At 45.8% G+C, this 18,786-nt stretch overlaps 1 protein-coding gene across 36 annotated transcripts in view; it reads left to right on the top strand.

The window, feature by feature from the left end:
• The window catches only part of CAMTA1 (calmodulin binding transcription activator 1), a 973,269-nt gene that overhangs the window by 924,364 nt on the left and 30,119 nt on the right, over window positions 1–18,786 (top strand). For 18 of the 36 annotated variants that reach the window (XM_028840340.2, XM_077976328.1, XM_028840338.2 and 15 more), the window contains 5 exons: window positions 11,228–11,379; window positions 16,124–16,320; window positions 16,712–16,790; window positions 17,034–17,349; window positions 18,077–18,261. In XM_028840340.2, the coding sequence (XP_028696173.2) occupies window positions 11,228–11,379; window positions 16,124–16,320; window positions 16,712–16,790; window positions 17,034–17,349; window positions 18,077–18,261 (929 nt within the window). Of the gene's footprint in view, window positions 1–11,227; window positions 11,380–16,123; window positions 16,321–16,711; window positions 16,791–17,033; window positions 17,350–17,737; window positions 18,262–18,786 lie in introns of all 36 variants that reach the window. The other 18 variants (XM_077976312.1, XM_028840326.2, XM_028840322.2 and 15 more) reach the window with 1 other exon arrangement.

Below are 18,786 nucleotides of genomic sequence, written 5' to 3'. Positions count from 1 at the left end.
TCTAGCAGGAATGACAGGTAGGAAAAGAGCTATCCTTTCATTTGCTCAGTACTGTTAGGACCCAGGGCAAAATGTGGAAGGTTTACCAGGCATAGCAGAAAGAATGTTGGTCTGGAGTCCAGTCTGTGTTCAGATCTCTGCCCTGAGAGTGGTATGCTCTTGGGTAAGTAACAGATTTTCTTAGCATCAGCTTCCTCATCTGAAAATGAAGGGGAAAATCTTTCAGAGTCATTTTGAGGATTCGACATAATCCATGTCGAATGTCTGGCTTACTGTAGATGTCCGGTAGCTGCTATTATTATTATTATTAATACTGGAGTGATGTCTGAGCCACATTTGGAAGAGTTAAGAAGTTCACCAGGTAGATGAGGGGGAAGGTTGACCTTGACAGAGGCCCAGAGGTAGGTGAAATTCCTGGTCGTGAACCAGGAATTTTGGAGAGCATTGAGTTGTGAGAGAACCCTAAAAACGTAGTCTGGGACAGTTGTTAAAGAACAGTCCATTCTGTATCACAACAAAGAATTTACATTTTATTTTGTATATTCAGGAGGAGGGATTGATTTTACTTTATTTTATTTTTATTTATTTATTTTTTTGAGACAGAGTCTCACTCCATTGCCCAGGCAGAAGTGCAGTGGTGAGAACTCAGCTCACTGCAGCCTCCACCTCCCAGGTTCAAGCGATTCTTCTGCCTCAGCCTCCCGAGTAGCTGTGATTACAGACGCACACCCCAACCCAGCTAATTTTTTGCATTTTTAGTGGAGATGGCATTTCACTATGTTGGCCAGGCTGGTCTTAAACTCCCGAGCTCAGGTGATCCACCCACCTCAGCCTCCCAAAGTGTTGGGATTACAAGTGTGAGCCACCACGCCTGGCCAGAGGAGGGACTTAATTTTTTAAACTAAATTATCTGATAAAATATCAGGAACCATCCCACGGTGTATTGCTTAGTACAACCAGGAAAATTAATTAGGTTTGAAGATTGAAAGTGAGTTGTGTAAAATCTAGAGGAAGCAGCAGGTGCTGCTGGGGCCTGAGGGCCTGGGAAATCTGGCCAGGAGCTGGTTTCCTGGCATAGACACTTTCTCACTCACAGCAGACGCCCAGACACTCGGGATTCTCCACTTCTACAGCAGCAAATCCCAGCCCTTCTAAACTTAGAACACACTGTGGGTGTCTGATTTCATGAAATTGTCTCTGTCTTTAAAACATTGCAAAGAAATTTTAAACATTTAAGTGAATATTAATTTGGGACATTTTAAAGTGAGTCCCTTTGAAGGCTAGGAATCCCTGTCAGAGAAAGAGGAAAAGATGTCCCCTGGCTGTGTGACACTTTGTGGAACAGCCCTGATGGAGGGGTAGGAAGGGGCAGACCCAGCAAAAGGGAATCCGAAGCCCCAACTAACCATTCCTTGACCGTTGGGCCAGTTATTGGTTGCAAGAGTTTTTTCATCTTCTTCTCGATCGTCATAATACTCAAAGCTATTCTGGGATTATGAGTCTCTTTCTATTTATACTTATGCTTTCTAATATTGTTGGAAACTAACAATTGAAGTATAATGTAAATGAATATACAATTATACTATACCCTCTGCTTATACTTTTGGGATACAGGAATTAAACCGGAAGGTCTCTTTTTTTTTTAGTTTAATATATCAATAAGGTTTCTTTTCAGCATTTCATCTATCGGTTTATTATAGCTAGGTAACACACAGTTACTTTCATCATCGTTTAATCTATTTTTAAAATGCCAGCTGGACATGGTGGCTCATGCCTGTAATTGCAGCACTTTGGAAGGCTGAGGCAGGCAGGAGGATAGCTTGAGGTCAGGAGTTCAGGACCAGTCTGGGCAACATAGGAAGACCCCAGCTCTAAAAAATAAATGCCCTCAGAAGGCTCTAATAAACACTGCAGTGCTGTATTAGACACAGAGAGATCAGTAGGAACTCATGTTTACATTATTGTGTATACAGGTAGATACAGAAATAACTATAGATAAGTGTACATACATGGATTATTATACATACATATATTTCTTAGCTCTGCTCATTGAGAAGGCCTAGAAGCAGTGATACCTCAATAGCAATGAACACTCAGCACTCAGATCTTGGTTTCTAAATACCATTCTCCAATAAAAAGAACCAAAGCTCCACTCCTTAGAGAAATGGACAGTTCTAGGGCTGGCACCGGGGAAATGAAAGGTGAATCTGGAGCATCTTGTAATGCCAGAAAGGAAGGAAGTGCTAAAAGGAAGAAAAAAGGATGAGGGCACGTCAGAGGGGCACAAGGGTCAGCCAGAAAGAGCTCCTGATGGCCAAAGCTGGAACACTCGGAGCAACAAAATAAATAACAGTATCAGGTTGTGACCCAAAGTTTAGAATAAATGTTCAGGAGTCCATACTGATATATATAAGTGATTTACTAAATACATTAAATAAGGACAAATCTTACTTACAGGAGAACTCCAAATAATGCATGTAGATACTCCCCCATCTGCAAGGTGGAACTTAGTTACCTGCTTGTTGTTGGGACTGGACTTAGTGACTTAGTTCCAAAGAATGGAAAGAGAAAAATTGTAACTTCACAGTAGAGAAATGTAGCAAACATTGCCTTAACCAAGTGATGGAGGCTGACCTCACCAGGATATCATTATACCCTCTGATTGTATGTGATGAGCAGGGCGCCTCACCTCTGATGCTCTTCCTAAAAACCCAGAACCCAGTCTAAGGATTAGAAAACACCAGGCAAACCTAAGTTGAGGGATGTCTACAAAATACGTGACCAGTATTCTTCAAAACTGTCCAAACCTTTTTTTTTTTTTTTTTTTTTTTTTTGAGATGGAGTTTCACTTTGTCACCCAGGCTGGCAGGCTGGAGTTCAGTGGTGTGATCTTGGCTCACTGCAACCTCTGCTTCCTGGGTTCAAGCAACTCTCCTGCCTCAGCCTCCCAAGTAGCTGGGATTACAGGTGCCCAACACCACGCCCAGCTAATTTTTGTGTTTTTAGTAGAGACAGGTTTCACCATGTTGGCCAGGCTAGTCTCAAACTCCTGACTTCAGGTGATCCACCCACCTCGGCCTCCCAAATTGCTGGTATTGTAGGTGTGAGCCACCGCGCCCGGCCTAAAACTGTTAAAATCTTGAAAAGTAAAGGAATATGGAGAAACTGTCACAGAGCCAAGGATACTAAGGAGACTTCAAAACTAAACACAATGCGGGATCCTGGGTTAGATCCTAGAACAGAAAAAGGATGTTCATGGAAAAAGTGCTATAATCTGATTCAAGCCTTTAATTTAGTTAATAGCTCTAATATACCAATACTAGTTTCTTAGTTTTGACAAATGTCCCGTGGTTACAATAAGATACTATGTTAGAGGAAACTGAGTGAGGGGCATATGGAAACTCTACGATCTTTGCAACTTATCTGTAAATCTAAAATTACTTAAAAAAATGTTTAATTTTTTAACAGTGTTCCCATAGATAGGGCTGGGCAGAAGGCCCAGTCTAATAATAGCTCAGGCGTAAGAGAGCCATATCCCTTAAAAAGATTGCATTTATTTATTTCATCCTCACAAACAAGAAGATACATATAAACATCCCCATTTTACAGATGAGAAAATTGTGGTGCAAAGTGGGAATTATTTTTCCAAAGTCACACAGTGACAGGATTAAACCTGGGGCTCTTATTTCTACTCCAGTGTTCTTTGCACTGTCTCAGAGCTGCCCAGGCTAAAACTGCTGCTTCCACAAAAAAAGGAGGCAGGGAGAAGAGGTTCACGAAGAGAAGCTTTGAATGAATCACGAGCCAGACGGCTGCTACGAAAGCCATCAGAATGATTGACTTTTTGTCCGGGGATTTACGTGCGCGTGCATGTCTGGAAGGCAACGGGAAGAAACTACTGCATGAAGGTGAATGTATCCTTCCTCATTCCCTGGAACCATTCAGGAAAATAGACTGCTTTAGAGAAGCACGAGAGGCAGAGACAGACACCTGGAAAGACAGCCCATGTTGTCAGCTAAGTCAAGGACAAAGTAATAAAGAGGTCCGATGCAATGGGAATGGTAGAGGAGTACTTGATCCGTTGCAGACAGTAGCACAGGTGGCTGGGTTTTAAATCGTTTTCAAGTTTTGCCTGATCTGAGTTGGTGGGGTGCTTGAGAAGTAATGTGCGCCCAGTAATTGTCGACAGAGCTACTGTGGACGGCTCTGGCGTGGTTCAGATGAGGTGATGCCTCACGTACCCATGCTGGGTAGGAATCTCCACTGCTGTTTGAGCAGGTGGTTCTGGGGTCATTCTTTAACAGGCACTTGGGTGGAGGAGAGAGGAGTCATTCTTTCACTGTGGAAACAGTCCAGGGTCTTAGGGCAGCGGTTCTTGAAATGTGGCCCTAGACCAGAAGCATCAGCACTGCCGGGGACCTTGTTAGCAATGCAACTTCTGGGTCTCACTCAGACCCACTGGACCAAAACTCTGGGAATAGGGCTCAGCAGTCTGTCTTAAGAAGCCCTCCTAAAGTTTGAGAACCACTGGTCTGGAGGAATGGTCCCTGGGATGAGCAGAAACCCCCATCTAGGGCAGCACACGGCCTCCAGCCAGGAGCAGGCGGGTGGATCACACACACACACTCACAGCACACGGCCTCCAGCCAGGAACAGGCGGGTGGATCACACACACACACTCACAGCACACGGCCTCCAGCCAGGAACAGGCGGGTGGATCACACACACACACTCACAGCACATGGCCTCTAGCAAGGAACAGGCGGGTGGGTCACACACACACACTCACAGCACATGGCCTCTAGCAAGGAACAGGCGGGTGGGTCATGCGTGGAGACTCTGCCACTGGAAGGGAAGCTGAGACTCACACCCAGAGGTTCTGCACCAGAAGTAAGACATTCAGACCTCACTTTGCCTGAGTCTTTAGATCCAGGAGTTATGGGACTTACCCAGGGGGTTAAGAGCTGGGGAACCTCAGCCCAGTTGACACTTTATTTTGCGTCATTTGATACTTCCTTGTCTGTCAAAGGATTTTTTTTGCTTTTGCCTTTTCCTATTCTGCCCTGCTCTTCCATGCCCTCAGAAAGTTTGTAGTTTCGGCCGGGCGCGGTGGCTCAAGCCTGTAATCCTAGCACTTTGGGAGGCTGAGACGGGCGGAGCACAAGGTCAGCAGATCGAGACCATCCTGGTTAACACGGTGAAACCCCGTCTCTACTAAAAAATACAAAAAACTAGCCGGGCGAGGTGGCGGGCGCCTGTAGTCCCAGCTACTCGGGAGGCTGAGCCAGGAGAATGGCGTAAACCCGGGAGGCGGAGCTTGCAGTGAGCTGAGATCTGGCCACTGCACTCCAGCCTGGGCGACAGAGCTAGACTCCAACTCAAAAAAAAAAAAAAAGAAAGTTTGTAGTTTCGCTGGGGAGGACGTGCCTGACAGCTCAGTGAGTTCTGGGTCTAACATTCACTTATACACCCTGCAGGATGTAAACTATATATATTTATTTATGGCCTTCTGTGTGACCACAGAAGTTCTATCATTTTTCCCACTTAAGGGTAGGGTATCATTGCAACTAACCTTTGTGAAGTTTGTATTGATACCTAGAAGGGTCTAAGTAGGTGGCTCCTTATACTGTTTTTTACCAAAGCATGTATGTGTAGCAATATTATGTAAATGTTTATTTTCTTGGGTAAAATGCTTAGGATGGTTGTGTCTGTCTCTGGGTTATGCGTCCGTCATCCTCATGTCTTCAACAGGAGGCCAACCTCTGTTACTAGAAACAGACCTCTGTGCACCTGTTTTCCGTACCCTTGTCCAGAGTTCACTCGCCGCAGCAAATAATAGTGTCTGTTCTGTGATGAAGCAGGAGCTTGTTCTTCTGGTGCGACGGATATAGCCTAATATTTCAGGATAAGAACTAAAAATCTCAGAACTACCAGGCAGGAGGTGGAGCTAGAGCAGCTGGCTTTCTTTGCTGGGACCTCTGGAGCCTCCTCTGGCCTTGAGCCACCTCTGAGCCTCATGTGCCCATGGAAACTTGCACTTGTAACTTTCCTTCTGTGCAGAATTTTCTCGCAATGGAGGGGTTCAGCTGCTCCACTCGGGCTGTCCTAAGGACATCCACTTGGAAGCCCTCAAAGCTGACCCTGTTGTCTTTGAAGCATCATGGGTGAGAACTAGGACCAAACTCATCAGCCCCCTAAATCTATGCATTATGCCTACTCCCCCTTCTCCGCCTTTTATTAATTTAAAACTCCAGGTTTGTTCGAGCTGCGTAAATTATTTGTTGGTCAACAAAAGAGGACAAGGATATTTTCACTGCTGTTCTAGGTCCTCCCTACTGCCTGGTACATAGTAGGTGCTCCAGTGAATATTTGTGCATGAATAAGTGAATCCTTCAAATGTACTTTTTTACTCTAATGATCAGAAATTCTTCTTTGCTTCTCAGTAATTGTATTGCCTGTATCCCATTATCACACACAGTATACAGTTAAAGCAATGCACAGCTCTCAATTTGCCAAATATTTCACAGTGTTTTAATTATCCTGATAAAGCTATAAAGCCAAAACAAGCATAAAGGTGTTGCTTTTGGCTTGCTAGTATGGAGATGTAAAGACCATCATTTTATCCATCTAAGCCTTACAACCCCAAGAGCTGGGGCCTGGCCCTGTACAGAGGAAAGGACATGTGAGGAGAAAGTCTGTCTGAACTTGGGCAGCAGAGTGCAGCAGACCTCACTCCCTGGGATGCCAGCTCAGTCATTTGCATTTGAGATTGGTTTTTTATTTTAATTATCACTCCCTTCTCCTTTGGAATTGAGAGACTCAGAGATGCCGTTATGCATGATATGATTTTGTTAAGAGGCACATAATTGCTTCTGAGTATTTTCATGAAGTGCTTCTCAGAGCAGCTTAATATCATGCACTCACGGCATAGCAACAGGGAGTGCAGCTGGGGAACAAAAGCTGGCCACTTCTATGGCACACACGGTGTCATTGTGACTGTTGGAGCAGGAGATGCCGTGGGCAGGGCCTGACTCAGTGATGTCAGGGAAGGTCTGTGTCTGCAGTGTCCGTGCTTGACAGGGGGATGGGCAGGGGACAGCTGATGCGGGGACCGCACTGCAGCGCACTGCAGCACAAAGCCACCTCCACGGGCAGCAGGCAGGCTCGCTCCAGGCTGGCCACAGCTCAGAGCGCGCTTTTGGTGCTTTTCTGCCCCTTTGTCTGCCATGGGATATTGATCTTGGCCACTCAGTTGCAGAGTGGTTCCAGAGTGCTCTGGAACAAGTCAAATGGATACTGAAAACTCGTTCACCAGATGCAAGATTTGTAGACTCGCAGAAGAAATCACAGATCTGTGGCTGTGGAGGTTTAAAATTCAGTCAAGCCATTTTGATGGGATGCATGAGGATCCCCGAGTAGGTTCTGAGACAAATGGTTGTCTGGCTTAGCAGCATTAGGAACAAGCAGGGGAGTTTATAATATTCCGCATAGGGCAACTGCCATGCTGCTTCGAACTGGACTCGTAACTGAAGAGTCAACTTCTTAGGCTTCAGATGGAAGAGACCTGTGATCTGCAAGATTTCAGGTTTCTAACGGAGAGGCATGGCATCTGGAGTAAGGACACCAGCACCACCTCAGTAGTCATCTTGTGTTTTCTGACGGTGGTCACAGGATGAGAATGGCTGTGTGCAGGTTACCCCACACAGCGTGTATTCAGTTACTTCCCTGCGGGGAGTTGCCACTGAGTGAGACGCTTAGCGGCGGGATCCTCCAAGTTTGCCTGTGTCTGTCCATCCATAGTTGTGCAATTGGAAGGAAGACGTTATTTTTCACTTTAAAAGAGGAAGTGTCTTTCTTGCATTGTTGTTCCTGGAAGTAGTTTATTAGAAAATAATATGAGGAATCTTTTTTTTTTTTTTTTTTTTTTTTTTTTTTGAGACAGAGTCTCACGCTATCATCCAGGCTAAGGTGCAGTGGTGCCATCTCGGCTCACTGTAACCTCCACCTCCTGAGTTCAAGCGATTTTCCTGCATCAGCCTCCTGAGTAGCTGGGACTACAGGCATGTAACACCACACTTGGTTAACTTTTTTTGTATTTTTAGTAAAGACTGGGCTTCACCATGTTGGCCAGGCTGGTCTTGAACTCCTGACCTCAGGTGATCTGTCTCAGCCTCTGAAAGTGCTGGGATTACAGGCGTGAGCCACCGTGCCCAGCCAGAAAATAATATCAAGATTCTTGAAAAGCAGTCTTCCTCTTGCTTTTGTGTTTTAAAAAAGTAAAATCAGTTTGATCTGAAGTGAGGACTGAACTGCTGACTGGGTATTGACTGTCTTTTGAGTAGAGCTAAGCTTTCTGGAGAGTGAGAATATTGTCTTCTTCTGGTAAGACTGCCTCATGCCTGTGCATCTTCTCTTCCCATCTCCCTTCTTTCTTCTTGGCATATCTGGTTATACACTCAGCCCTGGGGCCAAACAGATGGGTTATATCCATGTGCCTCAGTTTTCTCATCTGGAAAATGAGGATAATAGCAATACTTACCTCATGTGATGGTTGTGAAGAGTAAATGAGTTAATATCTGCACAGTGACACAGTGGTGCCTGGCTTGCAGGAAGCATTCTGTGAGTGCTAGCTCTGCCTGTTGTTTTCTCTCAAATGTCGTACGCTTTGCTCACTAGTCTTGGAATTTTTAGTCAGGATGGTAAGGAGTGGTGATAAAATATTTCTTTTCCAGATTATCCCTTTGCATAATTCAGATGACTGTATTTTGAAAATAGTTATGTTCTCAACAGTTGGAGGAGAAATATGTGGTCACAGCTGTTCAGTCAGCTTCTACAGACATTGACTTCATTTGTCTAAAGATGATGGTGATGGCAAGCATGCTAACCTAGGATTTATCATGTTCTGAGCACTTACATAGATTAACAGCTCTCTGAGGTAGGTATAACTACTGTCCCCATTTAAGGGGTGAGGAAACTGAGGCATCAAAGGTTTTGTTCTAAGTTCAAAGCTACACAGCTATTATATGGCAGAGCCAGGGCTCTGCATAGCCGTTCACTGTCTGGCTCCTGCACACCTCCAGCTCTATCGTCTCCTGCTTTCCCTACCTCTGTGCTCCAGCCACACAGTCTTCTGCTCCCTGAATGCCCTGCCTCAGGGCCTTTGCATGTGCTATTACCAGGCCCCAGTTCTGGACATGTTTGGCTCCTTCTCATCATACTGATCAAACTCGAAGTGTCACCTTTCCTGACTTGTCTAAACTCTATCCCCACCCCATCCCTCCTTATCACATTATGCTGCCTTCTTCACTTACCAAGGTCTGCCTGTGCTCAAGCAGGGAGAGACCTCCCCTGTTTGCTATTGAACAGCTAGCACGGTGTTCCTTAAAATTTGTGAAGTGTGGCCAGGCGCCGGGTCTCATGCCTGTAATCCCAGCAGTTTGGGAGGCTGAGGCGGGCAGATTACTTGAGGTCAGGAGTTCATGACCAGCCTGGCCAACATGGTGAAACCCCGTCTCTACTAAAAATACAAAAGAATGTAGCTGGGCATAGTGGCACGTGCCTGTAGTCCCAGCTACTCGGGTGGCTGAGCCAGGATAATTGCTTGAACCCAGGAGGTGGAGGTTTCAGGGAGCCGAGATCATGCCACTGCACTCCAGCCTAAGCAACAGAGTGAGCTTCCATCTCAAAAAAATTCTCCTCTCTCTCTCTATATATATTTAACATATATATTATTATGGATCATATATTTTATATATGTCATGTTATGACATATAATATGTATATTTTATATATATATGAAGCGAGTATGGGCAGATTGATTTTCACATCGATTTAACTCCTCTTATGTACACGGATAGGTGACCCAACTCTAACGTGTATGCTTGTGTGTGCACACACACGTGTGTGTAAATGTAGGAATGTGGAGAGATGTGTTCTAATCTTAGTAAAGTGGTACAGAATCACAACATGTTTTCTCTTTGAGTTTCAATCCTAGCTCCAACAGTAATTCCTGTTGTTTCTCTGATGTAGAAGTTGAGGTACCTATTTATGTTTGTCTCTGATGAGACACGTGTTAAAAGAAATGTGGGGCCGGGCGCAGAGGCTCACGCCTGTAATCCCAGCAGTTTGGGAGGCCAAGTCGGGCAGATCCCGAGGTCAGGAGTTCAAGACCAGTCTGGCCAACATAGTGAAACTCTGTCTCTACTAAAAATACTAAAATTAGCCAGGTGTGGTGGCAGGCGTCTGTAGTCCCAGCTACTTGGGAGGCTGAGGCTTGCAGTGAGCCGAGATTGCGCCACTGTACTCCAGCCTGGGTGGCACCACGAGACTCTGTCTCAAAAAAGAAAAAAAAAAATGAAATGTGGCTGGGTATGGTGGTTCATGCCTGTACTCCCGGCACTTTGATTCCTTGAGCCCAGGAGTTTGAGACCAGCCTGGACAACATGGTGAAACTCCATCTCTAAAAACAAACAAACAAAAAAACTAAAACAAAAATTAGCTGGGCATGGTGGTGCACACTGTGGTTCCATCTACTCGGGAGGCTGAGGTGGGAGGATGGCTTGAGCCTGGGAAGTGGAAGTTGCGGGTAAGCCTAGATCACACCACTGCACTCCAGTCTGGGCAACAACGTGAGACTGTCTCAAAACAAAAAAGGGTGTAACATTCTCAGGCACTGAATAATGCTATTCCTGAAATAAATTATAAAAGCTAGAGCCTGGGTCAGGAAATAAAATTTAAAAAAAAATTTTTTTTGTAAAAACTCAGTGTTTTGGTAAAAGAGATGCTACCTTTTTTTTTTTTTTTTTAATAATTTGGTCTAACATACCTTCCTTTCTTGCCATGATTACTTTCTTCTACTAGTTTAATTTAAATTGTATTTATTTATTTTGCTCACTCTAGAGGGTTCTCTACCAGATCTCATGTCAGGGTTTCCATTGGGGAATTTGACAAAGAAACTGGGGGGCAGGAACCTGAACCTCTTTTTGATCTCTGACAAAAAGATGTTTTCTGGTCCTTTATCTGAGAACTTTGGGCTGCTGAAGATGCCACCATCCTGTGTGAGGTGACAGACTCATGATTGTGCTGGGGAACTCTGGCCTGCAGAGATCTCTGTTTTGGTGAAGTTACGGACAGCATTTGGATGCTGGTCTCACAAGGTGGGCAAGGCCACATGTTGACTGCTTTTCTTCCAGAACCCAACCTTACTCTTCCTCCTGCTCTGCCCTAGATAACCAGTTCAGGATGTCCATCCTGGAACGACTGGAGCAGATGGAGAGGAGGATGGCTGAGATGACGGGGTCCCAGCAGCACAAACAGGCGAGCGGAGGCGGCAGCAGTGGAGGCGGCAGCGGGAGCGGGAATGGAGGGAGCCAGGCACAGGTACGAGGTGGTGCTGATGCTCGGCTCCCGTTTCGCTTCGTGTTTATGGATTGGCGTGGCAGTGGATGGATCACAGGCCTCTTCTCTGCTGCTGATGCTGTCCCTGAATTCAGGCAGAAGGCCTGAGGGAGTACTTTATAGTACCTGTGCTTTTAAGCATTACAATCTGTGCCGTATGGAAGCAGCCTTGGAATGTGGAGCTTCTCAGTTGTTTACCCACCTAATCCTTAAGTTATGTCTATTCATCTCAGAATTCACTACTGAATTATAGGGTAGTGGGAGTTAAGGACAACCAATTGGAAAATAGATGCCAGCTGGGCGTGGTGGCTCACACCTATAATCCCAGCACTTTAGGAGGCCAAGACGGGAGGATTGCTTGAGCCCAGGAGTTCAAGACCAGCCTGGGCAACATACTGAGACCCTGTCTCTCTAAAAAAAAATCTAAAAGTTAGGCGTGGTGGTACATCCCTGTGATCCCAGCTATTCAGAAGGCTGAAGTGGGAGGATCACTTGAGCCTGGGAGTTGAGGCTGCAGTGAGCCATGATCACTCCACTGCACTCCAACCTGGTCAATAGAATAAGACCCTATCTCTCAAAAAAAAAAAAAAAAAAAAAGCCAGATGGTGACTCAGATTCTGCTAGGGTTCAGAATTAACTTAGAATCTTCCTACTTTCTATTCTGTATTTTATCCCTGTCTTAAGTATAGGTATAAAACATAATTGAATTCAGTAATTCATATAAGCCTTTTATAAACTCAAGGTCAATATGAAAAGAGCCCAAAGAAAGTGTTTATGTAATGATTCAGTGTAGAATGATATTATGCATTACAGCATCTTTCACAAACTTTCTGTAAGTTCCATGAAGAATGTATGATATTGCCAAATACAGGTAAATTACCAAATATTGTTTCAGAGTCCCATTGGTCTTGAAGGCTTTATATACATTTCATTAGGAAGTTCATTTTGGGTAGGTCTCCCAGGGAGAAATTATTTCTCGGGACCCTAAGATAAATTTAAAGGAGCTGATGGTATTTTTTATCTCCACTACTCAGTCTTTGCAAAAAAAACCTCAAATAATGACCCCTCTTTCTCTTCAAGACAAATGATAATTTCCTTTACACAGTTAAGTTTTTAGGTGACTATTTTTGGTTTTATGAACCTCATAAATATCAAGTATTAGTAATATTTCAAATAATAAGAGGTTAAAATAGCATCATATGTCACACCCAAAAAGCTAGCCTCTTTCCTCCTCACATTTTCTTTTTTTTTTTTTTTTTTTTTTTTGAGACGGAGTCTTGCTCTGTCACCCAGGCTGGAGTGCAGTGGCCGGATCTCAGCTCACTGCAAGCTCCGCCTCCCGGGTTTACGCCATTCTCCTGCCTCAGCCTCCCGAGTAGCTGGGACTACAGGCGCCCGCCACCTCGCCCGGCTATTTTTTTGTATTTTTTAGTAGAGACGGGGTTTCACCGTGTTAGCCGGGATCGTCTCTCGATCTCCTGACCTCGTGATCCGCCCATCTCGGCCTCCCAAAGTGCTGGGATTACAGGCTTGAGCCACCGCGCCCGGCCCACATTTTCATATTGCTCCCCCATCTTCAGAAATCAGCAGGAAAGAAATGACTTGGCACACAGTAAAATATTATTAAGGCTAAGATAGGCTTCTTTTTTTCCTTTTTGACATGGAGTCTTGCTCTGTCGCCCAGGGTGCAGTGCAGTGACACAATCATGGCTCACCGCGACCTCCAGACCTCCACCTCCCAGGTTCAAGTGACTCTCCTGCCTCAGCCTCCCTAGTAGCTGGGATTACAGGTGTGTGCCACCACGCCCAGCTAATTTTGTCTTTTTAGTAAGAGATGGGGTTTCACCATGTTGGCCAGGCTGGTCTCAAACTCCTGACCTCAGGTGATCTACCCACCTTGGCCTCCCAAAGTGCTAGGATTGCAGGCGTGAGCCACCACACCCGGCCTAAGATAGGCTTCTTTTTCACCTGATAGTACTAGGTTTTGTTGTTGTTGTTGTTGTTTTGTTGTTGAGACAGAGTTTTGCTCTTGTTGCCCAGGCAGGAGTGCAATGGCGCAATCTCGGCTCGCTGTAACCTCTGCCTCCCAGGTTCAAGTGATTCTCCTGCCTCAGCCTCCCTAGTAGCTGGGATTACAGGCGTGTGCCACCACACCCAGCTAATTTTGTATTTTTAGTAGAGACGGGGTTTCTCCATGTTGGTCAGGCTGATCTTGAACTCCCGACCTCAGGTGATCTGCCCACCTTGTCCTCCCAAAGTGCTGGGATTACAGGCATGAGCCACTGCGCCTGACTAGTACTAAGTTTTATAAAAGATTTAATCATTAATTTACCTCATGGCTCACATAAGAGATCTCCTTAAAATGCTTTTTCTTTCACCAACAAAAGTGGCATAAAAGGAATGGTATGTGGCCGGGCGCGGTGGCTCAAGCCCGTAATCCCAGCACTTTGGGAGGCCGAGATGGGCGGATCACGAGGTCAGGAGATCGAGACCATCCTGGTTAACACGGTGAAACCCCGTCTCTACTAAAAAATACAAAAAAACTAGCCAGGCAAGGTGGCGGGCACCTGTAGTCCCAGCTACTTGGCAGACTGAGGCAGGAGAATGGCGTAAACCCGGGAGGTGGAGCTTGCAGTGAGCTGAGATCCGGCCACTGCACTCCAGCCTGGGGGACAGAGCGAGACTCTGTCTCAAAAAAAAAAAAAGGAATGGTATGTAATGTCATTTTAAAGCTCAGCCACCACGCAACTGGCCTAGAATCTCATCCCATATTAACCACTATTGAATATCTTTTCATCAGTTTCAGTTGCCTTCAGTAAATGTCTGTGTTTGCCATGCAGGATAGAGACATGGCTGTTTTTGTTTAATACAAAAAAAAAAAAATTCCGTTTTCGTTCACTCTGGCGATTTCCATGTGCTGACGAGCGTGTCTGGTGTGTGTGGAATGGCTGTGCCTTGGCCTTTTGAGTCAAGGTCAGTTTGTGGCATGTTGGGTTCGCCCAAGTCTGCTCCTGTAGGTGTTTTTACAGCTCTGATGGGGCCGATGTAACAATCCCATCATGTGCCTTTTTTATTTTGGGAGGCATTTTTTCCACATTTAAAAATAAAAATCCGCGAGGAGGCATAGGATTTCTGTAGTAAGTAAAGTTTATGGAGTGTATTGCCAGAAAAAAAAAAAGTACTTTTTAAATAACACCAGAGATACAAATTAGCCTAGAAGTGCCATTTATTTGGGGAAGTGTTAAACATAAAACTGCTATCACAGAGACTCAGATAAGCTGTTGAAGTTTACTAACTTTGATTTTATTTTTCTTCCGTTACAACTGAGTCATAGGAAGTAACCCATGTGGTTAAAATTAGTAAATTTCTCTTTCCTGTAGCCCTTATTGTTATTAATAATGCTTAAATTTCAAGATCTCTAAATGCTCTCCTCAGTATCCTTTTTACTTTATACAAAGGACTGGATTATTATTAGATACTTTTAGTCATTTCTTTAAGGAAAAAACAATCCACATCTAAGTGATCTAATTCTCCTTCAGAAGAAGCAAGAGGCTGGGCGCGGTGGCTCATGCCTGTAAACCTAGCACTTTGGGAGGCTGAGGCGAGCAGATAACTTGAGGTCGGGAGTTCGAGACCAGCCTGGCCAACATGGTGAGACCTGTCTCCACTAAAAATACAAAAATTACCTAGAAATCGCTTGAACCTAGGAGGTAGAGGTTGGAATGAGCCAAGATCTTGCCACTGCACTCCAGCCTGGGTGACAGAGCGAGACTCTGTCTCAAAAAAAAAAAAAAAAAATTAAGAAGCAGCAAGAGAGTGAAAGAGCCACTATACCCGCCAGTGGAAACGTGAGGAAAGCTATTCTGCTCCACTGTCTCATAACAGTTTACTGCCTACAGGAAGGCTAGAGCCGAGCCACCTTTTTTTTTTTAAGGCTGTGTACACTTTCCCCAAGATGAATCGGCATGAAGTTCCTAATCAGAGTGTCAGCCGTAATAGATAGACTCGTGTCTTTCGAGTTGTGAACTTTACAAAGGTGCTAGTGAGCTGAAGCTAAGCACATTTTAGTCTCAATTTCATGGATGGTTCTTGGGGGTTTGGGGTTTTTTTGGTGGTTGTTATTTTTTGAGACAAAGTCTCGCTCTGTCACCCAGGCTGGAATGCAGTGGTGCGATCACAGCTCACTGTAGCTTTGAACTCTCCAGGCTCAGGCAATCTTCCCACCTCAGCCTCCCGAGTAGCTGGGACTACAGGTGCACACCACCACACCCAGCTAATTTTTGTTTTGTTTTGTTTTTTACTTTAAGACACAGTTTCGCTCTGCCGCCCAGGCTGGAGTGCAGTGGCACAATCTTGGCTCACTGCAACCTCCGCCTCCTCAGTTTAAGCAATTCTCATGCCTCAGCCTCTAAGTAGCTGGGATTACAGGCGCCCACCACCACGCCTGGCTAATTTTTGTATTTTTAGTAGAGACGGGGTTAGGGTTAGGGTTGGCCAGGCTGGTCTTGAATTCCTGACTGCAAGTGATCTGCCCACCTCAGCCTCCCAAAGTGCTGGGCTTTCAGGCATGAGCCAGCATGCCCAGCCAATGTTTCTTTATTTTCAGTGTTTTACGCTTTCCGTTGTGAGTTTCTAATCGTAAAGCATTTGTTTCCCCTACATCAAAGCGCTGATGGGGTGGAAGGCCTTTCGTCCTGAGGTTGTAACGTGCGCTCTTCCGTGACAGTGTGCTTCTGGGACCGGGGCCTTGGGGAGCTGCTTTGAGAGCCGTGTGGTCGTGGTATGCGAGAAGATGATGAGCCGAGCCTGCTGGGCGAAGTCCAAGCACTTGATCCACTCAAAAACGTTCCGCGGAATGACCCTCCTCCACCTGGCCGCTGCCCAGGGCTATGCCACCCTAATCCAGACCCTCATCAAATGGCGGTAAGGCTGTGGTGCAGCTGGCTGGGGGTCAGCCTCACGCATCCTCGCTCACATTCTTCCTGAGCACTGCCACCCGCGGAAGAAATCTACCCGTTCGGTCCGCTTTATAGCCGGCGAGCAAAGGGCTTTGTCCTAGGACAGTTTCCAAGGGAGTTTTATGAACTTCTTCCCAAGAAATACCCAGTAAGATAATAATTAAATGTTGGATTTGTTATTTTCTTTGAACCCCTCACCAAATGGAGTGTCCACGCTGCCCTGGGACTCTCTGTTTCTTCACCATGGGATGTTATATGCCCAGTTGGGTTTCATCTTGGTGGGGTTTTATAACACTCTGGTGTTTCCTTTTAACGGTGATGAATAGTGTGATAATTTCTGGTGCTCTCCCTTATAGTACAAAGCACGCGGATAGCATTGACCTGGAACTGGAAGTTGACCCTTTGAATGTGGATCACTTCTCCTGTACCCCTCTGGTAAGGAATGGGTTCACGTAGCCCCCTCGCCATCCTTCCAGCCTGGCATTGGATGTGCCTGGTTCCCACTGTTGTCTCTTGCTGACACATGGCATGTTTTGGAGATACTTTGGGATGGGAATCTTCAGTGGCCCCACCGAGATTGCCAGCAAGGACCAGTTTGTCAGTTGGCACCAATGGCAAAAGTCAGGTCTGGTCTTGACCTCTGATTGAGAACGCTTGCTGTGTCTCCCTGTCTTCTAGATGTGGGCGTGTGCCCTAGGGCACTTGGAAGCTGCCGTCGTGCTGTACAAGTGGGACCGTCGGGCCATCTCGATTCCTGACTCTCTAGGAAGGCTGCCTTTGGGAATTGCCAGGTCACGGGGTCATGTGAAATTAGCAGAGTGTCTGGAGCACCTGCAGAGAGATGAGCAGGCTCAGCTGGGACAGAACCCCAGAATCCACTGTCCTGCAAGTGAAGAGCCCAGCACAGAGAGCTGGATGGCCCAGTGGCACAGCGAAGCCATCAGCTCTCCAGAAATACCCAAGGGAGTCACTGTTATTGCAAGCACCAACCCAGGTAAGAATTCAGAATCATGACATCTCAGAGCTTGACAGAGATCCCGTTTGCTTTCATGCAGCTGCCCTCAGCAAAGTCCATAGGATAGTCACAAACATTTCCGATTTTTTGTTAATGTTTCTGATTTTTCCTTAAGAATGCCTAGTGCTGCCCCCTCCCCCAGTACAGAAGAAAGTAGCAAAAGTTCTATGTTCATGCAAGAAATACATAATTTTGGAGGAGGAGGATCTGAATCTGATGTATGCTCCTGGGGATATTGAAACGTTAGGGACGGGTCTTGAGTTCCGGCTTTGCGCTTGGTGTCTCTCAGGCATAGAGAAAGTGTTGATTCTTTAGGATTCCTAGTTGTATCTCCTGTCCTGACTATCCTTTCTACTGTACTTTTCAGAGCTGAGAAGACCTCGTTCTGAACCCTCTAATTACTACAGCAGTGAGAGCCACAAAGATTATCCGGCTCCCAAAAAGCATAAATTGAACCCTGAGTACTTCCAGACAAGGCAGGAGAAGCTGCTTCCCACTGCACTGAGTCTGGAAGAGCCAAATATCAGGAAGCAAAGCCCTAGTTCTAAGCAGTCTGTCCCCGAGACACTCAGCCCCAGTGAAGGAGTGAGGGACTTCAGCCGGGAACTCTCCCCTCCCACTCCAGAGACTGCAGCATTTCAAGCCTCTGGATCTCAGCCTGTAGGAAAGTGGAATTCCAAAGATCTTTACATTGGTGTGTCTACAGTACAGGTGACTGGAAATCCGAAGGGGACCAGTGTAGGAAAGGAGGCAGCACCTTCACAGGTGCGTCCACGGGAACCAATGAGTGTCCTGATGATGGCTAACAGAGAGGTGGTGAATACAGAGCTGGGGTCCTACCGTGATAGTGCAGAAAATGAAGAATGCGCCCAGCCCATGGATGACATACAGGTAAAAAGCAGGGACGGGGTAAGCCCGCAGAGGCCGGTGCGGTACAGTCGCTGTGATCTTTACGGTCAGTTTCCGAAGGTTGTATCGTTTTCTCCCCCACGAAGCCTTCAAAGTCTGGTCTTGAGCGGAACATCGTTGGAGTATCTTCTTTCCTTGGGGCCGCATTTTCATATGGTGAATCGGGCACCGGGAATAGGGCCTGAATACCAGTTACCCTGGTCTCAGCAAAGCCTTCCCTCTTTGTACCAGCTCCTCAGAACTCACTCAGGACCCTACAGTACATCATCTGCTTCCTCCTTGCATTTAGGTTGATTGATTTCACTGTTTTAAGTACTAGTTAGAATATAGTCAAGGCCCTAAAAATAGCTAGGACAGGAAGCCCATGGATAGATTTTGAATTATCTGAGTGACCTTGACCAGCATAGCTATCATCTAGCCATTGTAAAGGGCATATATGGCGTGAGGCTCTCAGGAGGGCGGTGAAATATTCCTGAAGCTGATAACTGACTGCCCTTATAATAAATC

The sequence above is a fragment of the Macaca mulatta genome, chromosome 1 (assembly GCF_049350105.2).
Source record: "Macaca mulatta isolate MMU2019108-1 chromosome 1, T2T-MMU8v2.0, whole genome shotgun sequence".
Lineage (NCBI taxonomy): Eukaryota > Metazoa > Chordata > Mammalia > Primates > Cercopithecidae > Macaca > Macaca mulatta.
Note: the sequence above shows the minus strand (reverse complement) of the source record. Positions and strands in the feature narration are given on the sequence as shown.